General features: G+C 39.2%; 1 protein-coding gene across 3 annotated transcripts in view; it reads left to right on the forward strand.

Moving 5' to 3' along the window:
* Nucleotides 1-16,209, forward strand: part of KCNMB2 (potassium calcium-activated channel subfamily M regulatory beta subunit 2) — a 236,473-nt gene that overhangs the window by 40,436 nt on the left and 179,828 nt on the right. Inside the window, exon 1 of one of the 3 annotated variants that reach the window (XM_086674760.1) lies at nucleotides 3,109-5,036. The exons of the other annotated variants lie outside the window; for them this stretch is intronic. Within the exon in view, the coding sequence (XP_086530886.1) occupies nucleotides 5,017-5,036 (20 nt within the window). The 5' untranslated portion in view covers nucleotides 3,109-5,016. Of the gene's footprint in view, nucleotides 1-3,108; nucleotides 5,037-16,209 lie in introns of those variants that run through there. 3 annotated transcript variants of the gene reach the window in all.

Below are 16,209 nucleotides of genomic sequence, written 5' to 3' on the forward strand. Positions count from 1 at the left end.
TCTCTGCCTTCTAGATGCTTAGTACCTAGTAGCAAAGGTAAAGCATTTACACAAATAAAGACTGTGATGCATGCTGAGAATGAGATCAAAGTGGTAACAAAGTACTGAAGAGAGAAATTTCCCACCTAGAGGAAATCAAGAACCACTTCATGGAGAGGAGTTGCTGTCAGGAAAAAATAGCAAAATACACATTAAAGCACTCCATAAACTGTAAAATCCTGTTCCATCATTAGATGTTTTTTTTTTTTTTTTCTTTTTCCAAGAGCAGAACGGAACATGTTGCACTCTAAATCAGACATCAAGAAGGAAATTTGGATCAAGCACTTTTAGATGTAAAAACAGAGGTCTACTAAGGGCACAGGGACCAAGGAAACACATCATACCCTAGACAAGGAGAGATGCCAGACAAAGCCGGTCCTCCTGGAGGAAGATCTGGAAGCAGAAGCTTATTTGGAAATCCAGATAGCACTGAGGACCTGATCAGTAGGGCTTGTGCCTTTTCACTCCTTGTCTCCATCACTTTAATTTAGCTCTTTACAGGGCTTCTCTAACCACGTGAGCTTTCTTTCTCCCATACATATCTTTTCTCTCTCTGCTTTGTGAGCATTTCCCTTCATCTTCTACTTGTCCGTGTATGTATGTGTGTGTGTGTGTGTGTGTGTGTGTGTGTGTATATGTGTGTATATACACACATATACACACACACACATATATATATGTATATATATATAGAGAGAGAGAGAGAGAGAGAGAGAGAGAGAAGAGAGAGAAGAGAGAGAGAGAGAATATGCATCTTTTCCATACCAGTCCATTCAGATATCCCTGTAGAGCTTAAGAATTCCACCTCACCTTTGAGTCAGGTTCCAACCATTGTCCAATCAGTTTTGGTCAGGGGGAAAGGAACAGGATTCAAAGGTGACCATTTAGTTCTCCTCTTTCATACATTTATTCTTCAATCTCCCATTGTTTTACGTATTTGATACAATGTAAACAATTTAAGTCTCTGTCCTCATGATGCTTTTATTCTAGTTGGAAATAAAAGTAAGAAAATAGGCAAGATCGATTCAGTTGGTGATAAATGCTATGGAAGTATTAAAATGTATAATAAGAATGACCAGGAGTGGGGTGGGTGAAGAGATGCTAATTTGAGCTGGGTGGTTACAGAAGGAGGTGATACCCCATGAGTGGAGGAGTATAGTCAGTAGTGTGGTCAGTAGTGAGTTATATCATAATACCATAAGAAAATTACACCAAGACTGCTAAGTTAATTATACCAGTCCTCCTCCCAACCAAGTTCAAAATTAACTTATCAAGTTTAAAATATATATACTAGCTATTAAGGAGCTATGAAGAATCAACTTACAAATATATAGAAGCACAAACCAAGATAATAAAGTGACTACCCAGTGATATATTAGGTTAATCAGGTAGGATTCCCACTCCACAGGATTGTTGATAGGGGTGTAAAGGTAGTTTTAGATATAAGGGATAATGGCCTTACTATTATCAAGTAGAGAGAAGGAAAGGACAATGAATCCCAAGCCAGGTAGACATCGATCAATCCCACTTGTTAAAAACTGTGAGTAATCCAAAAATGTTTACAATATATACACATGGTAGTCAATGGAGAGAACGTTACCAAGACTAAACTTCACTGGGAAAAAAAACTTTATATGCATATATTTATGTTATCCCTGTTAGAAACATTATTTAAAATCAAAAGTGCCTTCACTTTACCATTTATTTAGCCTAAGTGCACTGTAATTTCCACACCAGTATCTCATAAAAATATAATTTTTGTCAGAAATTTTTCCTCAATTTACAGGTTACATTCTCAGGTAATGCCACCATTTTACATCATCATAAACTCATATAAAAACAGGTAAGTACGGGGCGCCTGGGTGGCGCAGTCGGTTAAGCGTCCGACTTCAGCCAGGTCACGATCTCGCAGTCCGTGAGTTCGAGCCCCGCGTCAGGCTCTGGGCTGATGGCTCGGAGCCTGGAGCCTGTTTCCGATTCTGTGTCTTCCTCTCTCTCTGCCCCTCCCCCGTTCATGCTCTGTCTCTCTCTGTCCCAAAAATATAAATAAATGTTGAAAAAAAAAAATTAAAAAAAAAAAAAAACAGGTAAGTAGCATGACTAAAATATTTTAATTGTTTTTTTATTATAAGCATGATCATGTAATTACCAGATCATGGCTTATCTATCTTTACGAATACCGGTAGAAATTGTTCAATAGGTCACTTTTTTTGACAGATCTTTTCCCACATCCATCACTAATTTCCCCTCACCAGTTAATTTATGTTGAGCTTTCCTCTGCAGAATAATATTTTTTTCTGCATCCGTCCTTTAGCCCTTCCAGAATAGGACTTTTCATATGAGTTGGTTTATATTCACATTTATAAGAAGTAAACAATAATTTCTCTTGGGAAGCAATGTGATGCAGAGAAAGGACCTGGATTAAATATTTTTTTACCATAAATAGTTGAGTGGCTATAAGCAAATTATTTAACTTTTCTGAAGCTCAGCTCCTCAATGGTAAAGTTTATGATTAAAACAGATGCTGTATGTAAACTCTGGAGCACAAAATAAGAACTTAATGAACTTAGTCCTCTTTCAAGGTGGCATAATTTTCTATATGTCCAATTGATTATAGGAGGAAAAAGACATAATGTACTTTGAGTTTGATATAATATTGAAGCTCAGTATGAAGTTCAGAACATGAACGGTCTTAAAGTGCACATTATTTACATGGTGGATAAAATGGCTACCTTAGATATATTAAGACATATTAAAATGCATGTTTCAGAAATAAAAAAGTTATTCTAAAAATTGCTATTATATACTTACAGGTAATTGGCTGTTTAAATATGACCCATTTGCTATGTATATTTCACAAAATAACATAAGCAATTACATTATATTCTTTGCCTAATTTTATACTAATCATTGGCTAAACATTATTTTCTCATCTAAACCAGAATTAAATTATGTAAATATAAAAAAGTAACAATAATGGTAAGTTTCAGTCTCTCTTTGGCTAGGAATTTATCAAAAATATTATTTAATTCAGTAGTTGGAGATGATGTCAGAAATTTGTCCAGTCAGAAATTTGAACTATTATTTTCCAATATGACTGATTCACAAAATATCAAAACAATAACAATTTGCCTTTTTTTATTTTTTAAAAATTGTTTAAGTTTCTTCATTTTTGAGAGCAAGAGAGCATGAGCAGGAGAGGGGCAGAGAGAGAGAGAGGCCGACACAGAATCCAAAGCAGGCTCCAGACTCTGAGCCGTCAGCACAGAGCCTGACGTGCGGCTCAAACTCACAAACCACAAGATCAGCACCCAAGCCAAAGTTGGACGCTTAAGCAACTGAGCCACCCAGGCGCCCCACAGTTTGCCTTTGATCAGATCTCTCACCAGAATGACCTCAAGAGGCTAGAATTTGGAAGCAGAAGATAAATTTCCTTCTTGAGGCTTAAATTTAGCAGCTATGTGATCCTGGAAAGTTACCTAACCTTTCTGAGGCACAGAACTCTCAATCATAAGAGTGGGCATAATATCTGCTCTCCTCTCTTCAGTGCTATTTTGAGGAACAAATAAGATGATGCACATAAAAGCACTCAGAAAATTCGGAAGCACTGAAATACAATGGAAGAACCTGGGCAGAGTCAGTGGCTCCTTTCTTTTTGTTACCATAGCAGACTGTTCACTGCACTCCATAGTATTAAAATTATCTGTTTTCGTGCCTGAAAGTGATACAATAGCAGGAGGAGAGTAGAAACCTGGGGTATGTGAAGCTCCAGACTAAACTGCCTGCCCCCAGCAGCCAGGAAAACCTGGGTCGAAATGACTTATTTTACCAAAAACAGTGTTATCTTTGTGATGTCCAACTTCTGCAAGGGAACTAACAAAGGAGATGCACACAAAACAAAAGGCAGCTAAGCCAACAGGTTGTCCTAGCTGATGGGGTTAGCACTTCTGCCTTAAGAAGACGATGAAAGGGATAGCTCAGGATATTAACATCCCAACCAAAAGACAAGTTTAGTGGCTCCAATAGTAGCCCACTGTCCACCATAGAAATCCCTGAACAATAATGAAAAATTGGTCCAAGGCTGGAGTAGTAGAGGATTTTTACATTGATAGGCCAAGATAAATTGGTGAGGCTTAGTGGTAGACAATGCAGAGTACTTTGCCCCAGGCAATAGTTGTTCTGATGTTACAGGGGAGAGCCTGCTCAGTCTCTCACACATTCTCTCTCCCTCCTTCGCTCTCCAAGAACCAAAGTCTGTATTTTTTTTTTTTTTAAATCCCTATTTCCTGATTTGGGACCAATGGTCAGATTTCTACTGTATTAATATCAAGTAAGCAGGACCCACTCAAATGTACTCGACAGAAAGACAAACTGATTATTACACCTGCTCTTTTCCACTGTCAAAAGTTGCAATCCTCCCCCTCCAACCTCCTCAAAAAACAAACAGAAACCATCTGAGACAGAGCCATTGTGTATATATTGTATTTGTGTGCACCTATCTACAATGTTCTTACTTCTATTAAGGAATGTTTGTCGGCCAACATTTTCAGATTTAGCAGCAGGAACTCTTCTTGACAGACTAAGAAAGGGTCTGCAGAGGAAAATTCATCATCTGATTAAGGCTTTCAAGCCAATTAAAACTCTCTGGACAGGATCCTCTTTCCTTCACTTAGATTTCAGTGAACAGAAAGTAGATTATCTCTCCAGGCAATTATCAGCTCTGAAAGTGCTTGTGGTTTTAAGATTTTGGCAGAACTTATTGAAAACAGCATCCTCATAATACACTTGTTCAAACACCAGTTTCAATGGCTCTTTTGTTCCACATGATGTATGATGAAATTTATAAAGGTCTGTTTTCCCCCCTCAGGGTCATTTTTTTTTTTTTCCACAGAGCCAATCTGCATCACTTAAGTCCAAACTATTATATTAGCCATCCTTTTCACTAGACTAGAGAACTTCTTTTTAATTGCCCATATCATGGCCACCATGCATCAAAGGTAGGATCATTATTTTCCACTTATTTTCTCTTCTGGAGACCCAAATTCTTGGAGGAGGAGTTTTTTAGGGATGGGAAGAGGAGAGTGGCTGAGACTGGGAACAGATTCCAGCAGTAGCATCGTGATCTGGGTCTTTAAATATGCCAAGCCGGGGACACTTCCTACAGTTCTGTATTCAGGGTTCAGTCTGACTTGTTCTCCTTACAGATGTAGGGTAGACTGACTGGGACTTGATCCAGACACTCAGGCATCTGATGGAAGCTGCCTGAATAATTTTGCATTTTTAGTATTAAAGCAATAGGATACTAGTTTTCTGGGACGCTGTAGTCTCGCTTAAAACATGTATAAACTGCTTTATTAGCGATTATAGCACTATTGGGAGAGAAAACGAAAGTGATCGTTTATATGATAATGTGAGCTGATAATTTAGGAATGATTCATTCTCATAAATGCTCCGACACTTTCATGTACGTTTATTACTTAGTGTGTATGGTGGAACAGAAGATCTATCCAGCAAGTAAAACCTTTTATACAACCATCCTTTTTTTTTTTTTTTTAATTTTTTTTTTTCAATGTTTATTTATTTTTGGGACAGAGAGAGACAGAGCATGAACGGGGGAGGGGCAGAGACAGAGGGAGACACAGAATCGGAAACAGGCTCCAGGCTCCGAGCCATCAGCCCAGAGCCTGATGCGGGGCTCGAACCCACAGGCCGCAAGATGGTGACCTGGCTGAAGTCGGACGCTTAACCGACTGCGCCACCCAGGCGCTCCTATACAACCATCTTTAATTGATTTTTTTTTTCTCTATATGGGAGAGCAGTATATAAAACTTCTTCAGATTTTAGGGTCTAAGGACTGCCACAGCTCCCCTTCTCACTGTTTCTCTGCTGTGTGCCCTCTGCCTCATTCGGACTAAGGCAGCTGGCATAGGCACATTCATGGACCAAGAGGGGTTTGGGGAAGGGAACTCAAGTTTGGAATGGGGGATTTGACTAGATGGAACTAAGTTTCCTCCAACCCAGGCTTTCTCCTGCCCAGAGGGGTAGAAATAATTTCCAACTGCAAATACCAGCAAAGATCCAAATTAAAAGAGAATTTTATGATATGCCAATGGACGGGGATGGGACAGGGGGAAGAAGTAATTGTGGTAACAGGTCAAACAGATTGAGGATGGACTATTTTAGCCAACATTTTATTTCATCTTTAAAAAAATCTGGGTTTTTAAAAATCAATTTCTGATTGATTACAACCTTTCTCAGAAGATGAGAAAGGGGTAGGGGGCGGGGGCTTTTTTAGAAGCACATGAAAAGAAAGATGAAAAACTACTGTCTACTAATGAAAGAAATAAGACTGATACAGGGTAAAATTGTGTAGTGAAAAACCTACCATATTTTTTTTTTCAGATAGATCCATAGCCAAACACAAATATATTTTCTCTAAACATTTTTCTATTTAACGTTTTTCTAGTAGCCCAAATAATATATGACATGTCCTCTGTGTTACTTTCACAAAAGGTAACCATTGCCAACATGTTGAGTATGTTTTTTTTTGCATTTACATGTATTTTGTGGCATAGTTTTATTTTTTTTTTTGCAGTCAAATATGCCAATCTTTTCCCTTATGGTTTCCAGCTTTGATGTCAAAATTAAAATATTATTCCTTTATACCTTTTCTAGGACAACATAGTTTTTTATGTTTAGAGTATTAATCAATCTGGAATTTGTTTCGGATGATGTCAGAGGAATATTCTTTGTCTTTTTCTCCAAACAGGTCTGATAGTCTCCTCTCCCTTTCCTGATTTACAACGCCACATTTATCATATAAGCATAGTAGATGGTATAGAGGACATAATTTGCACCCTCTTCTACTCCATGGGTCTATTTTTCTGTTCCTCTACTATTATCATCTGGGTGTTAACTTCTTAAGTTTTTGTACCACATTTTTCTACTAGGGAAAAATCTTCATTTAACCATTTTTAATAAATAACCTCTAATAAATTTTCTAATAGCGATGGATTATCCCAGGCTAAGCTAAGGCCTGGGAAGTGCTGGGAAATACAGAATGGAAGACAGAATCCTGGAATCCAAGGATCTTTCTTTCTCAATAAACAGAATTCTGTGGGTTGACTAGATTCTCCAAGGATCCTTTCTGTCTGAGGGTCCAGGTGACTCTGCCACTAGGAAATGGCAAGGAACAGAACACCTGCAGGAGCCAAGGAATGTAGTCTTCACCAGATTCAGTCCCTGCCTTTCAGGAGCTCATAGCCTAGCAAAAAAAAAAAAAAGGCACACAGATAGAAGAGGGTCTCGTTCTAACAAGGAGCTGAAGGAGAGGTTAAAATCCCTGCCACCATCACCTGAGGTAAAAGCAGAAGTTTCCTATCAGTGAATAATTCATTTCACTAATGGAAGAGAGAAAGGACTTCCAGGAAGCTGCTCAGGGAGGTGACAGACAGTAACTAAACCGACCCTAGGAGTGTGTTAGCCGACCCCAGATGAAAGCTTCTTTGTTCACTGCTCACCACACATTCCTCTACGAAAGCAACTTGGTCTTTGTAGAAAGGAGACTTCTGTTAAAATAATGCCATTTATTAAATGTTTATTAGGTACCAGATACATACACATATATGTGTATCTACATATAATTTTTCATTTTTTAATTTACATGTCATATAGTTTACACATGATTTATATGTGCGTATCTTCATTTATTCCTGATGAGCAGCCTAGAAGGCAGCTATTATGATTTTCATTTCATGTTTGAAGACGCGGAGGCTGAGCTGCCCCCAACATCATCGTACTACTTCTAGGCCCCTAAGCAATTACCGCACTACTCTCAGCCTCAGGCTCCTCATGGAGAAAACATGAGGGTCTATGCAAAGGACTCCGGTGAGTAATTTATGAGATAACGGCGATAAAACATGCAGCGTAGGGTCTGGCACCTAGGAAGTGCTCAACAACTAATAACTGTTCAGGTCACACAACTAAGTGGCCAAACAGACCTATGCAAATAAAGTGATTCCCCTCAGGCTCTAAACACTAACTACGCATTAGGTTGTTTTGTTCTGTTCTCTAACCATTTTCTATAGCCTTAAAAAAAAAAAAGGCCCTTTATAAAAATAAAGGCAAGTTTATCTAAAAAGAAAATGATCCGGGTTGGTTAAGCATCTGACTTCGGCTCAGGTCATGATCTTGCTCTTCGTGGTTCGAAAACCTTGCTTTTCGCAGGTTCGGGCCCCACCTCAGGCTCTGTCCTTACAGCTCAGAGCCTGGAGCCTACTTAGGATTCTGTGTTTCCTTCTCTCTCTGTCCTTCACCCACTCGTGCTCTGTTTCTCTCTGTCTCTTAAATAAACATTAATTTTTTTTAAAAAATTTAAAATTAAAATTAAAAAAATGAGAAGAAAATGATTTAAAATATAAGTTTTTTAAATTTTTTTTTTTCAACGTTTATTTATTTTTGGGATAGAGAGAGACAGAGCATGAACGGGGAAGGGGCAGAGAGAGAGGGAGACACAGAATCGGAAGCAGGCTCCAGGCTCCGGGCCATCAGCCCAGAGCCCGACGCGGGGCTCGAACTCACGGACCGCGAGATCGTGACCTGGCTGAAGTCGGACGCTTAACCGACTGCGCCACCCAGGCGCCCCTAAAATATAAGTTTTTTATAAACACATGTAATAGGTTTTTACTCCAACGCTGCAACTGCTCAGCTTTCACCATCCAAGCCAACAGCAGGTCAACAGCAGGTTTCCAGACCCCAGATTTCTGATAGAAGCACTAAAAACCATTCAACTTTGCCAGCACACTTGGTTCTGCCTGAGCCCACATTCAAACATTGAAGCCTGTGTCAATCTAACTGGATGCCCCGTCTACAGCCCCCAGAAATCCCCCGCCCACAGACCCCACATCACACCCTGGGAACTCAGCCCATGGCCTTCATTCAGCGATCCCCATCAGGACCATTCACATCTGAAAAAGGACTGTGTGAAGCCTCCTGGAAAGGCAGGGACCCCTTCAATTCAGTTTTATAACCTGGGCCTGGAGTGGCCATTCCATAAATTATCCTGGTTAATTGGAGTGGCAGGGTGAGGTAAAAGCCTGGTCTCAGGCCATTCCCTAAAGCAAGACGCACGAAGAAAGTCCTAACACATTAAGTTGTTCATTAGGAGCTACAGTATTTTGAATGATCTTTTTATCTAAATCTACAAAGAGGTGCGATCAAGTCAGATCTGCTTCCATGTCAATAATATACTAAAAGCGACTGGCAGACTGGCACCCCGCAAGTGTGACAATGAGAGAGGAGGGTTGGCTTGAGATTAAAATGCCATCCTCTTAGATTCAAACCTTGGGAGTGTTTAACCAAAAAGTACACATCACCTTTCTCATTGTTCCCTCTCTTTCCTACTTCCCTCTCTTGTTTGGTGCTAGAAGGTCATAGAGACAAAGGGGCAGTTGAGAGGAAAGGGGGTGAAGGGATATTTTCAAGAAGATTGGGTGGGACAATTTTACCTGTCCGTTTGCTCCATTCGTTTTTTTCTCCTCTTCATAAACACTATTACATTTAAAAACTAAGCATCAGTTTGGTTGACATTGAATTTGGGAAAGGAAGGAACTTTCAAATTTTTGCATTTTTCAAAAATGGAAACTTTTTGTTTTGTACTTATGATTTTTTTTCTGTCATACCATACCATATAATTGCATTGAATTACGGGGGGGGGGGGGCAGAATTAAGGAAGAAAGTCACCCATTGTCCCACTATTCAGAATAATAGCTGACCATTTACTGAGAATTTTCTATGTGCCAGACACTTCACCAAGAGCTTTATATGTTACCTTGTTTAAGCCTCACAACAACACTACAGAATAGGCACTATTATTATCTCCTATCTATAGTTGAAATTAAGGCACAGAGTAATTGAGTTGCTTGCCAGAGTCACACAGCTTACAATTGGTTAAAACAGTTTGCAGAGTCTGATTCCAATGCTTCAATCACCCTACTTTCATCTAATACTTTAAGCACTTTTTAAAATAAAATTGTTCCTTGAACAACTCAGGAGTTAGGGGTACCAACCCCCTTGGCCCCATGCAGTTGAAAATCCACATATATATTTGGATTCCCTAAAAATTTAACTACTAATAGCCTACTGTTGATCAGAAGCCTCACCACTAACACAAGCAATTAACACATACTTTGCATGTCATATGTATATATACAGTATTCTTACAATAAAGCTAAAGAAAATGTTAAGAAAATCATAAGAGAAAATACATTTATAGTGATGTACTGTTTTTATTTTAAAAAAATAAAATAAAAGCTATGTAGAATTGGACCTGTGCAGTTCAAACCCATGTTGTTCAAAGGTCAACTGTAGAGTTAACAGCATACTACACTTATAGTTTTGGAACAGAACTAGTGCACTCTTTTTCCCCTGAACAGGCAAATTTCCTAGTCTCTAATTGAAGGGGAAAAAAGGCAAGTCTACTAACTTTATTTCAATGTGTTGGGTGATGTTGCATGAGCACTGAAAAACAGCCTAAGATTAGTGACTGACAGCAAATTGCTACGGGATTTTGTAGAGGTAACTTACAAAACATGGTACATTCGAGAATGGAGAAGAAACTAATGTCTCACAAACCCCCTCTGAGGGGTCTTTAATTAAAGTAATTCCCATCCTCTTACAGTTAGTCCCACACACCTGAGAACTGCTAGAGGAAAAATCTCAAACTTCCCACATACCATCAATATGCAATGCTAAAATCAATAAAAATTCATTTGAGGGGTCAACATAGGTACGGATCTGCCTAAAGGAAGAGCTGACTGTGATGTTTCACAACCCTTGTCTTCAAATTGCAAGGATCACCAGGTTTTTACTGTTTTTCCCTTTTCCAAAGTTCATTCTTGTTGTAGAACCATAAACTCTACCCAGGGAGCTTCAGGGTATGCATAAATGAGGAGCTTATGGCTTCTCAACCACAGACCTTCTTGGGGAGGGAGCACTCCTATCTTCCTTGTTTTAGACCAGTTCCCTAAAGAAACCCAGGGCAGAAAGCAGCACTTAGCACTTCTTAGGAGCACAAAGAGACTGGGTGAGTTAAAATCTGGCTCCACCCCTTCCTGCTATGGGCAAATCCCTAACCTTGGTCCCTCACTGCTCTCAAAAAAAGAAGGCATGGACTCAAATAGTGCTTTAATGTTGAGGCCCCAGGGCTCTGATGTAGGATATCCAGTCTGACTGCCAGCAGCTTGGGAAGATCAGGCCAGCCTTTCCCTGCACCCTGGCTTCATTCAGAATGGCTCTGCCTTTATCTTTTTATATCTGGGGGTTCTATATAAAACTTTGTTTGAAAAAAAAAAAAAGTCTGTAGCTACAATTTTTTTTTTTTGGCGGGGGGCGGGGGAGGAGTCACCAAATTAGATGATTCCTAAAGTCTGTTTCAGTTCTATGCAATTTTTCTGTAATAACCCGGTTCAAGTTTGTGTATTTCATGTGAACCCAAAAGACTACATCTTTCTCATGTCTGTAGTATACATTGTTTTCCACAGGCCTTTTTTTTGGGAGGGGGGGGTGGGCATGGGGCTTATTGCTTTTACCGGCAATATTCATGGAGGGTCTGAATTATCTCAATCACACCCGCACCTATAGATCATGTTCAAGTTACACATTGGCGATCTTCCACTCAGTCTTCATACAAGCATTTCCGAAGTCATAGTTTGACCACATTATTTCAGACTCTGGAAAACCAAGAGTCCTAGGTGGCACACAAAGTTCATACTGCCCAGCCTCTGCCTCCCCCAAAGAAGGAATCACATCTAGTTCCTGAAGACACAGGTTCATTGAGGACATGGACATTATTCAGTGTTTATCTTAGACTCTTTTAAGGAATGACACATATTTGAAATACAGCAAAATTAGGAGAGCTTGATACTGAAATTGCTGTAAAGGGACAGCTAGATTTGCAATTATCATGTTATGTTGGCATCAGCCACAAAGAGCCCCGTGATAGTCTATGTGCATTTTCCATAACAATAGATGTTAGTAGATATTTTTTATAAAGTAGTATCGATCAGTCTAGAATCTGGGTAATATCATAATCCTAGATGGTGTATATGTCTGTGCCTACATATTTTGTTTAAGTCACTTTCAAACTGTAGTACACAGACCAGCTCTACCAGCATCATGGCAGGGAGGTATTTTTGAAAAGCAAAGATTTCTATTGAATCAGAATCTTACAAGAAGGGCCTATATTGTTAGCATGTTCTCCAGGCCTTCTAGTGCATACAAAATTCCTTTTATTATGTGTGTGTGACTCCTTTGCTATAATATGGCCTCAGAAAACCTCATTCCTGTGTTCCAAATCATTGTCCACCGCAGTTATGAGGTTTGGCAAGTCTCCTTGCCACTCAATTTCTGTTTTCCTTTTAAATGACATATGGACAACAGGGTCTCTGGGGTGGGGGTGGGAGTGTTGTAGATGATCTCTAAGGTCTCTGCCAACTCAAACGTGCTATTCCTGATGTTATTTGGGTTAACTTAAGCTTAAAGGCCAGAGCAGTTTATTACCTTAGGTACTTTTCGGTTAGAGCTAATATCCATTAAATGGCACATATTCAACCTGGAAAAACAGAAACTTTTAAAATATTTATGTACATATTTATGATGTGTGAGATGGCAAATGATACATCTGGGAACAAGTACCAGAAATGAAAAAAGTGTCTGATAAAATAAGCAAACCAATAAAAAGTCATATATCACCTGACTCAGTTCCTCCTAGAGGGGCAATTGAATGAGATTTGTCTCGAAATCCATAATTAAATATACTATAGAGTCTAGCCAGAGAACACAGTTTCAAAAAAACATGACTTGGTCCTTTATGAGTCTGCTTTTTTGTTGAATTAAGTTAAGGTCCCTAAACTGATTTCCAAGTAGTTTTTTGAGTCATTGATCTGAATTTTTTGCATTAATATCTACTCTGAAAACCAATTGATGACAAACTTCTATTGATTTTTAGACAAAGCTTATTATTATTATTTTTTAACCCATGGTTATTTAATGTCTATAGTGTGTCAAGTTCTACTTCCTGAAATACTCTTGATCATCTTGTACCTACCATAGATTGGGCCTTTAACATCCCTTGTCTGGGGACACGTGGGTGGCTCAGTTGGTTAAGCATCCTACTTCAGCTCAGGTCAAGATCTCATGGTACATGAGTTTGAGCCCTGTGTCAGGCTCTGTGCTGACAGCTCAGAGCCTATATCTTGCTTCATTCAGATCTGTGTCTCCCTCTCTCTCTGCCTCTCCCCTGGTGCGCTCTCTCTCAAAAATAAATATTTTTTAAAAATTTTTACTAAAAAAAAAAAATTCCTTATCTGGGCCATTGCCATATACTCCCCACAGGTGCCCACTTTCAGTACATCTTTCACTCTAAATTCCTACAATACAACTCTTATTATATCACTCTTCTGCCTAAAACTCTTTATGGGCTACCCATTACCTATTGGGAAAAAGTCTAACCTCTTGGACATTGCATACCAAACCACTGATTACCTGGCTAAGCCTATATCTTCATATAGGCTCACCCCCAGGGGCACTGAAATTCCAATAATACTAAGTTCTTTGAGGACCAAGACTTTGAAGTTGCTGTTCTCTCCTGGGATGCCCTTCCCCCTCCTTCCTTATGTACCCAACATGCGTGAAATGTTTGATCAATAGCAGAGAGGCCACTGAGGCAAGAGCAAAGTGAACAAGGAAAAACATATTAGGAGATAGGGTGGGAGGCAGAAAATAGGGCACATTATGTAGGACCCTACATTCAAATTAGATGGAATGTAGTGGAAAGATCATAGCAAATGAGTAGCGTGATGTATTTTGTACTTCAACATAGAATTCACTTTGGCTGCTATGGTGAGAATGGTCTGTGGAAGCAGGAAAGCATGAGAAGAACAGAAGCAGGGAGATTAATTAGGAAGAAATTATCTGAGCAAGAAATTAGTTTGGAAACAATGGAGACAGTGGAAAGTAGCCACAGTCTGAATATATTTGGAAACCACAGCCAACAGGACTTGCTGATGAATTCATGTAGAGTGTGACAAAAGATAAAATCAAGGAAGACCTCCAAGCATGAAATCAGAGAAACTGGAAAAATGGAGTAGCCATTTATTGAGATATAGCAAAAAGAGTACATTTGCAGGGGATGGTAGCAGTCTTAGAGATGTTGATTGTGAGATGGCTATTAGACACACAAGTGGGGATGTATTGTAGGAGGTGGGATATAGGAGTCTAGACTTCAAGGAAGAGGGTGCATCTAGAGAAATTAATATGTAAGTTGTCAATTGTAGGCATTATTTATAAGTGAGTATAGATATAAAAGAGGAATGTTGGGGTGCCTGGGTGTCTCTGTTGGTTGAGCATCTGACTTCGGCTCAGGTCATGATCTCACATTTCGCGAGTTCAAGCCCCACACTGGGCTCTGTTCTCACACCTCAGAGCCTGGAGCCTGCTTCGGATTCTGTCTCCCTCTATCTGTGCCACCCCCCACCCCCCACCTCGTTCACGCTCTCTCTCTCAGAAATAAAAAAAAACATTAAAAAAATAAAAGAGGAATGTTAACACATAAAAACACTTTAAAAAGTGAGATGCAGGGCACCTGGGTGGCTCAGTCAGTTAAGTGTCCAATTTTTTATTTTGGCTTAGGTCATGATCTCATAGTCGTGAGATCAAGCTCCGAGTTAGGCTTTGCCCTGAACATGGAGCCTGCTTAAGATTTTCTCTCCTTCCCCCTCTGCCTCTCTAATAAATTTTTTTTAATTATTAAAGTGAGATGAATGGATAATTAATTATACTGAGTGAGATACCAACTTGCAGAGTAAAGTAAATAATACAAAAGTCTCATATCAGTATCATTCAAGAGATTTCATTTATTTTTTTCTCTTATGGAAAACTTGTTGGAGATTCTCATTTCCAAGACATAGAAGTAGTGGAATTATTTATTAGACTATTCATTATAGGTGTGGTGAACACAATTATCTGTTTGAATATGGAATTACTGAGTCTTTTAATTCTATACCTTAGTGGTCATATGTTTGCAAAAAAGAAACAAAGATCAATGCATCTCTATGATGAGGTGTTGAGTTTTAGATGGGTATCACACCCAAAAGACATGTTTGGGCACATTAAAAACTTCTCATATTCTTACATGATGGTTTATAGTTCATAATCTGTATCAGTTTTTACAGTTTACAGTTATAAGTGTTATCATACATTATCTCTGTTTGAATCTGAACCTCATAAATCCATATAACTAGGCAGGTGGGAATTATTATCCTCTTTTTAAATTTGAAGAAACTAGGGCCAAAGAGGTAAAGTCATTTACTTGAGTTGAAAAATGGGTCAACCTGGTAATCCAACAAGTACCCACACCACTCTGTAGGTCACCTCCCTGAGGAGCCTGAGGTCTGCCCCAGATTTAACTGCAGGCCAATAAAACTTTCACAGGATGATAAGCAGGTGTCCTTTTCCATCTCATTGTGAAGACTAAACATAAATGGTCCTTACTGGATACCATCCAGCAGGTCAGCAACACTATGTATGTCTCAGATCTGGGTTAAATAATCTCCAGAACCACCCTCAGGCATGGAAACTTGGGCCTTCCAAAACAGCACCATGGGAGAGAAAAATGTGCCTGAAAATGTGTCTGGACCCGCCTTCCACTAAACTACCTCACCCTCTGGTCAAACCTTGCCACTTTTTTGCTTGGATTTGTACCCTCAGATGTTGAGGCATACATTTGCTTCCCACTCAGATTTGACATTGCTCCATTATTAGCCTCCCATCTTGGACACCTTCCCTTTATGAACTAAGTTTCTGAGTCCTACCCACACACTCGCCTGCATCCAGTTGCAGATTATCCATTTTAATAACCTCTCCTCAACAACAGTGCAGAATAAGAACAAAGCGCATTGATTTTACACTTGCTACACACTTGGCCTTTCCCCATGTTAACTAAACTATACAATAATTCTAACCAGAAAGACACTTTCTATTTTACAAATGAGGAAACAAACTCAGAATTACATGACCAAACTCCAATGGTCACACAGCCGAAAATAACTGGAAGAATTGAGATAGGAACTCAAGTCTGTATTATTCCAAAGTCCAAGCTCTTTTCTTAATTCT

Source organism: Puma concolor, chromosome C2 (assembly GCF_028749965.1).
Source record: "Puma concolor isolate L17-30 chromosome C2, mPumCon1.1.hap2, whole genome shotgun sequence".
Lineage (NCBI taxonomy): Eukaryota > Metazoa > Chordata > Mammalia > Carnivora > Felidae > Puma > Puma concolor.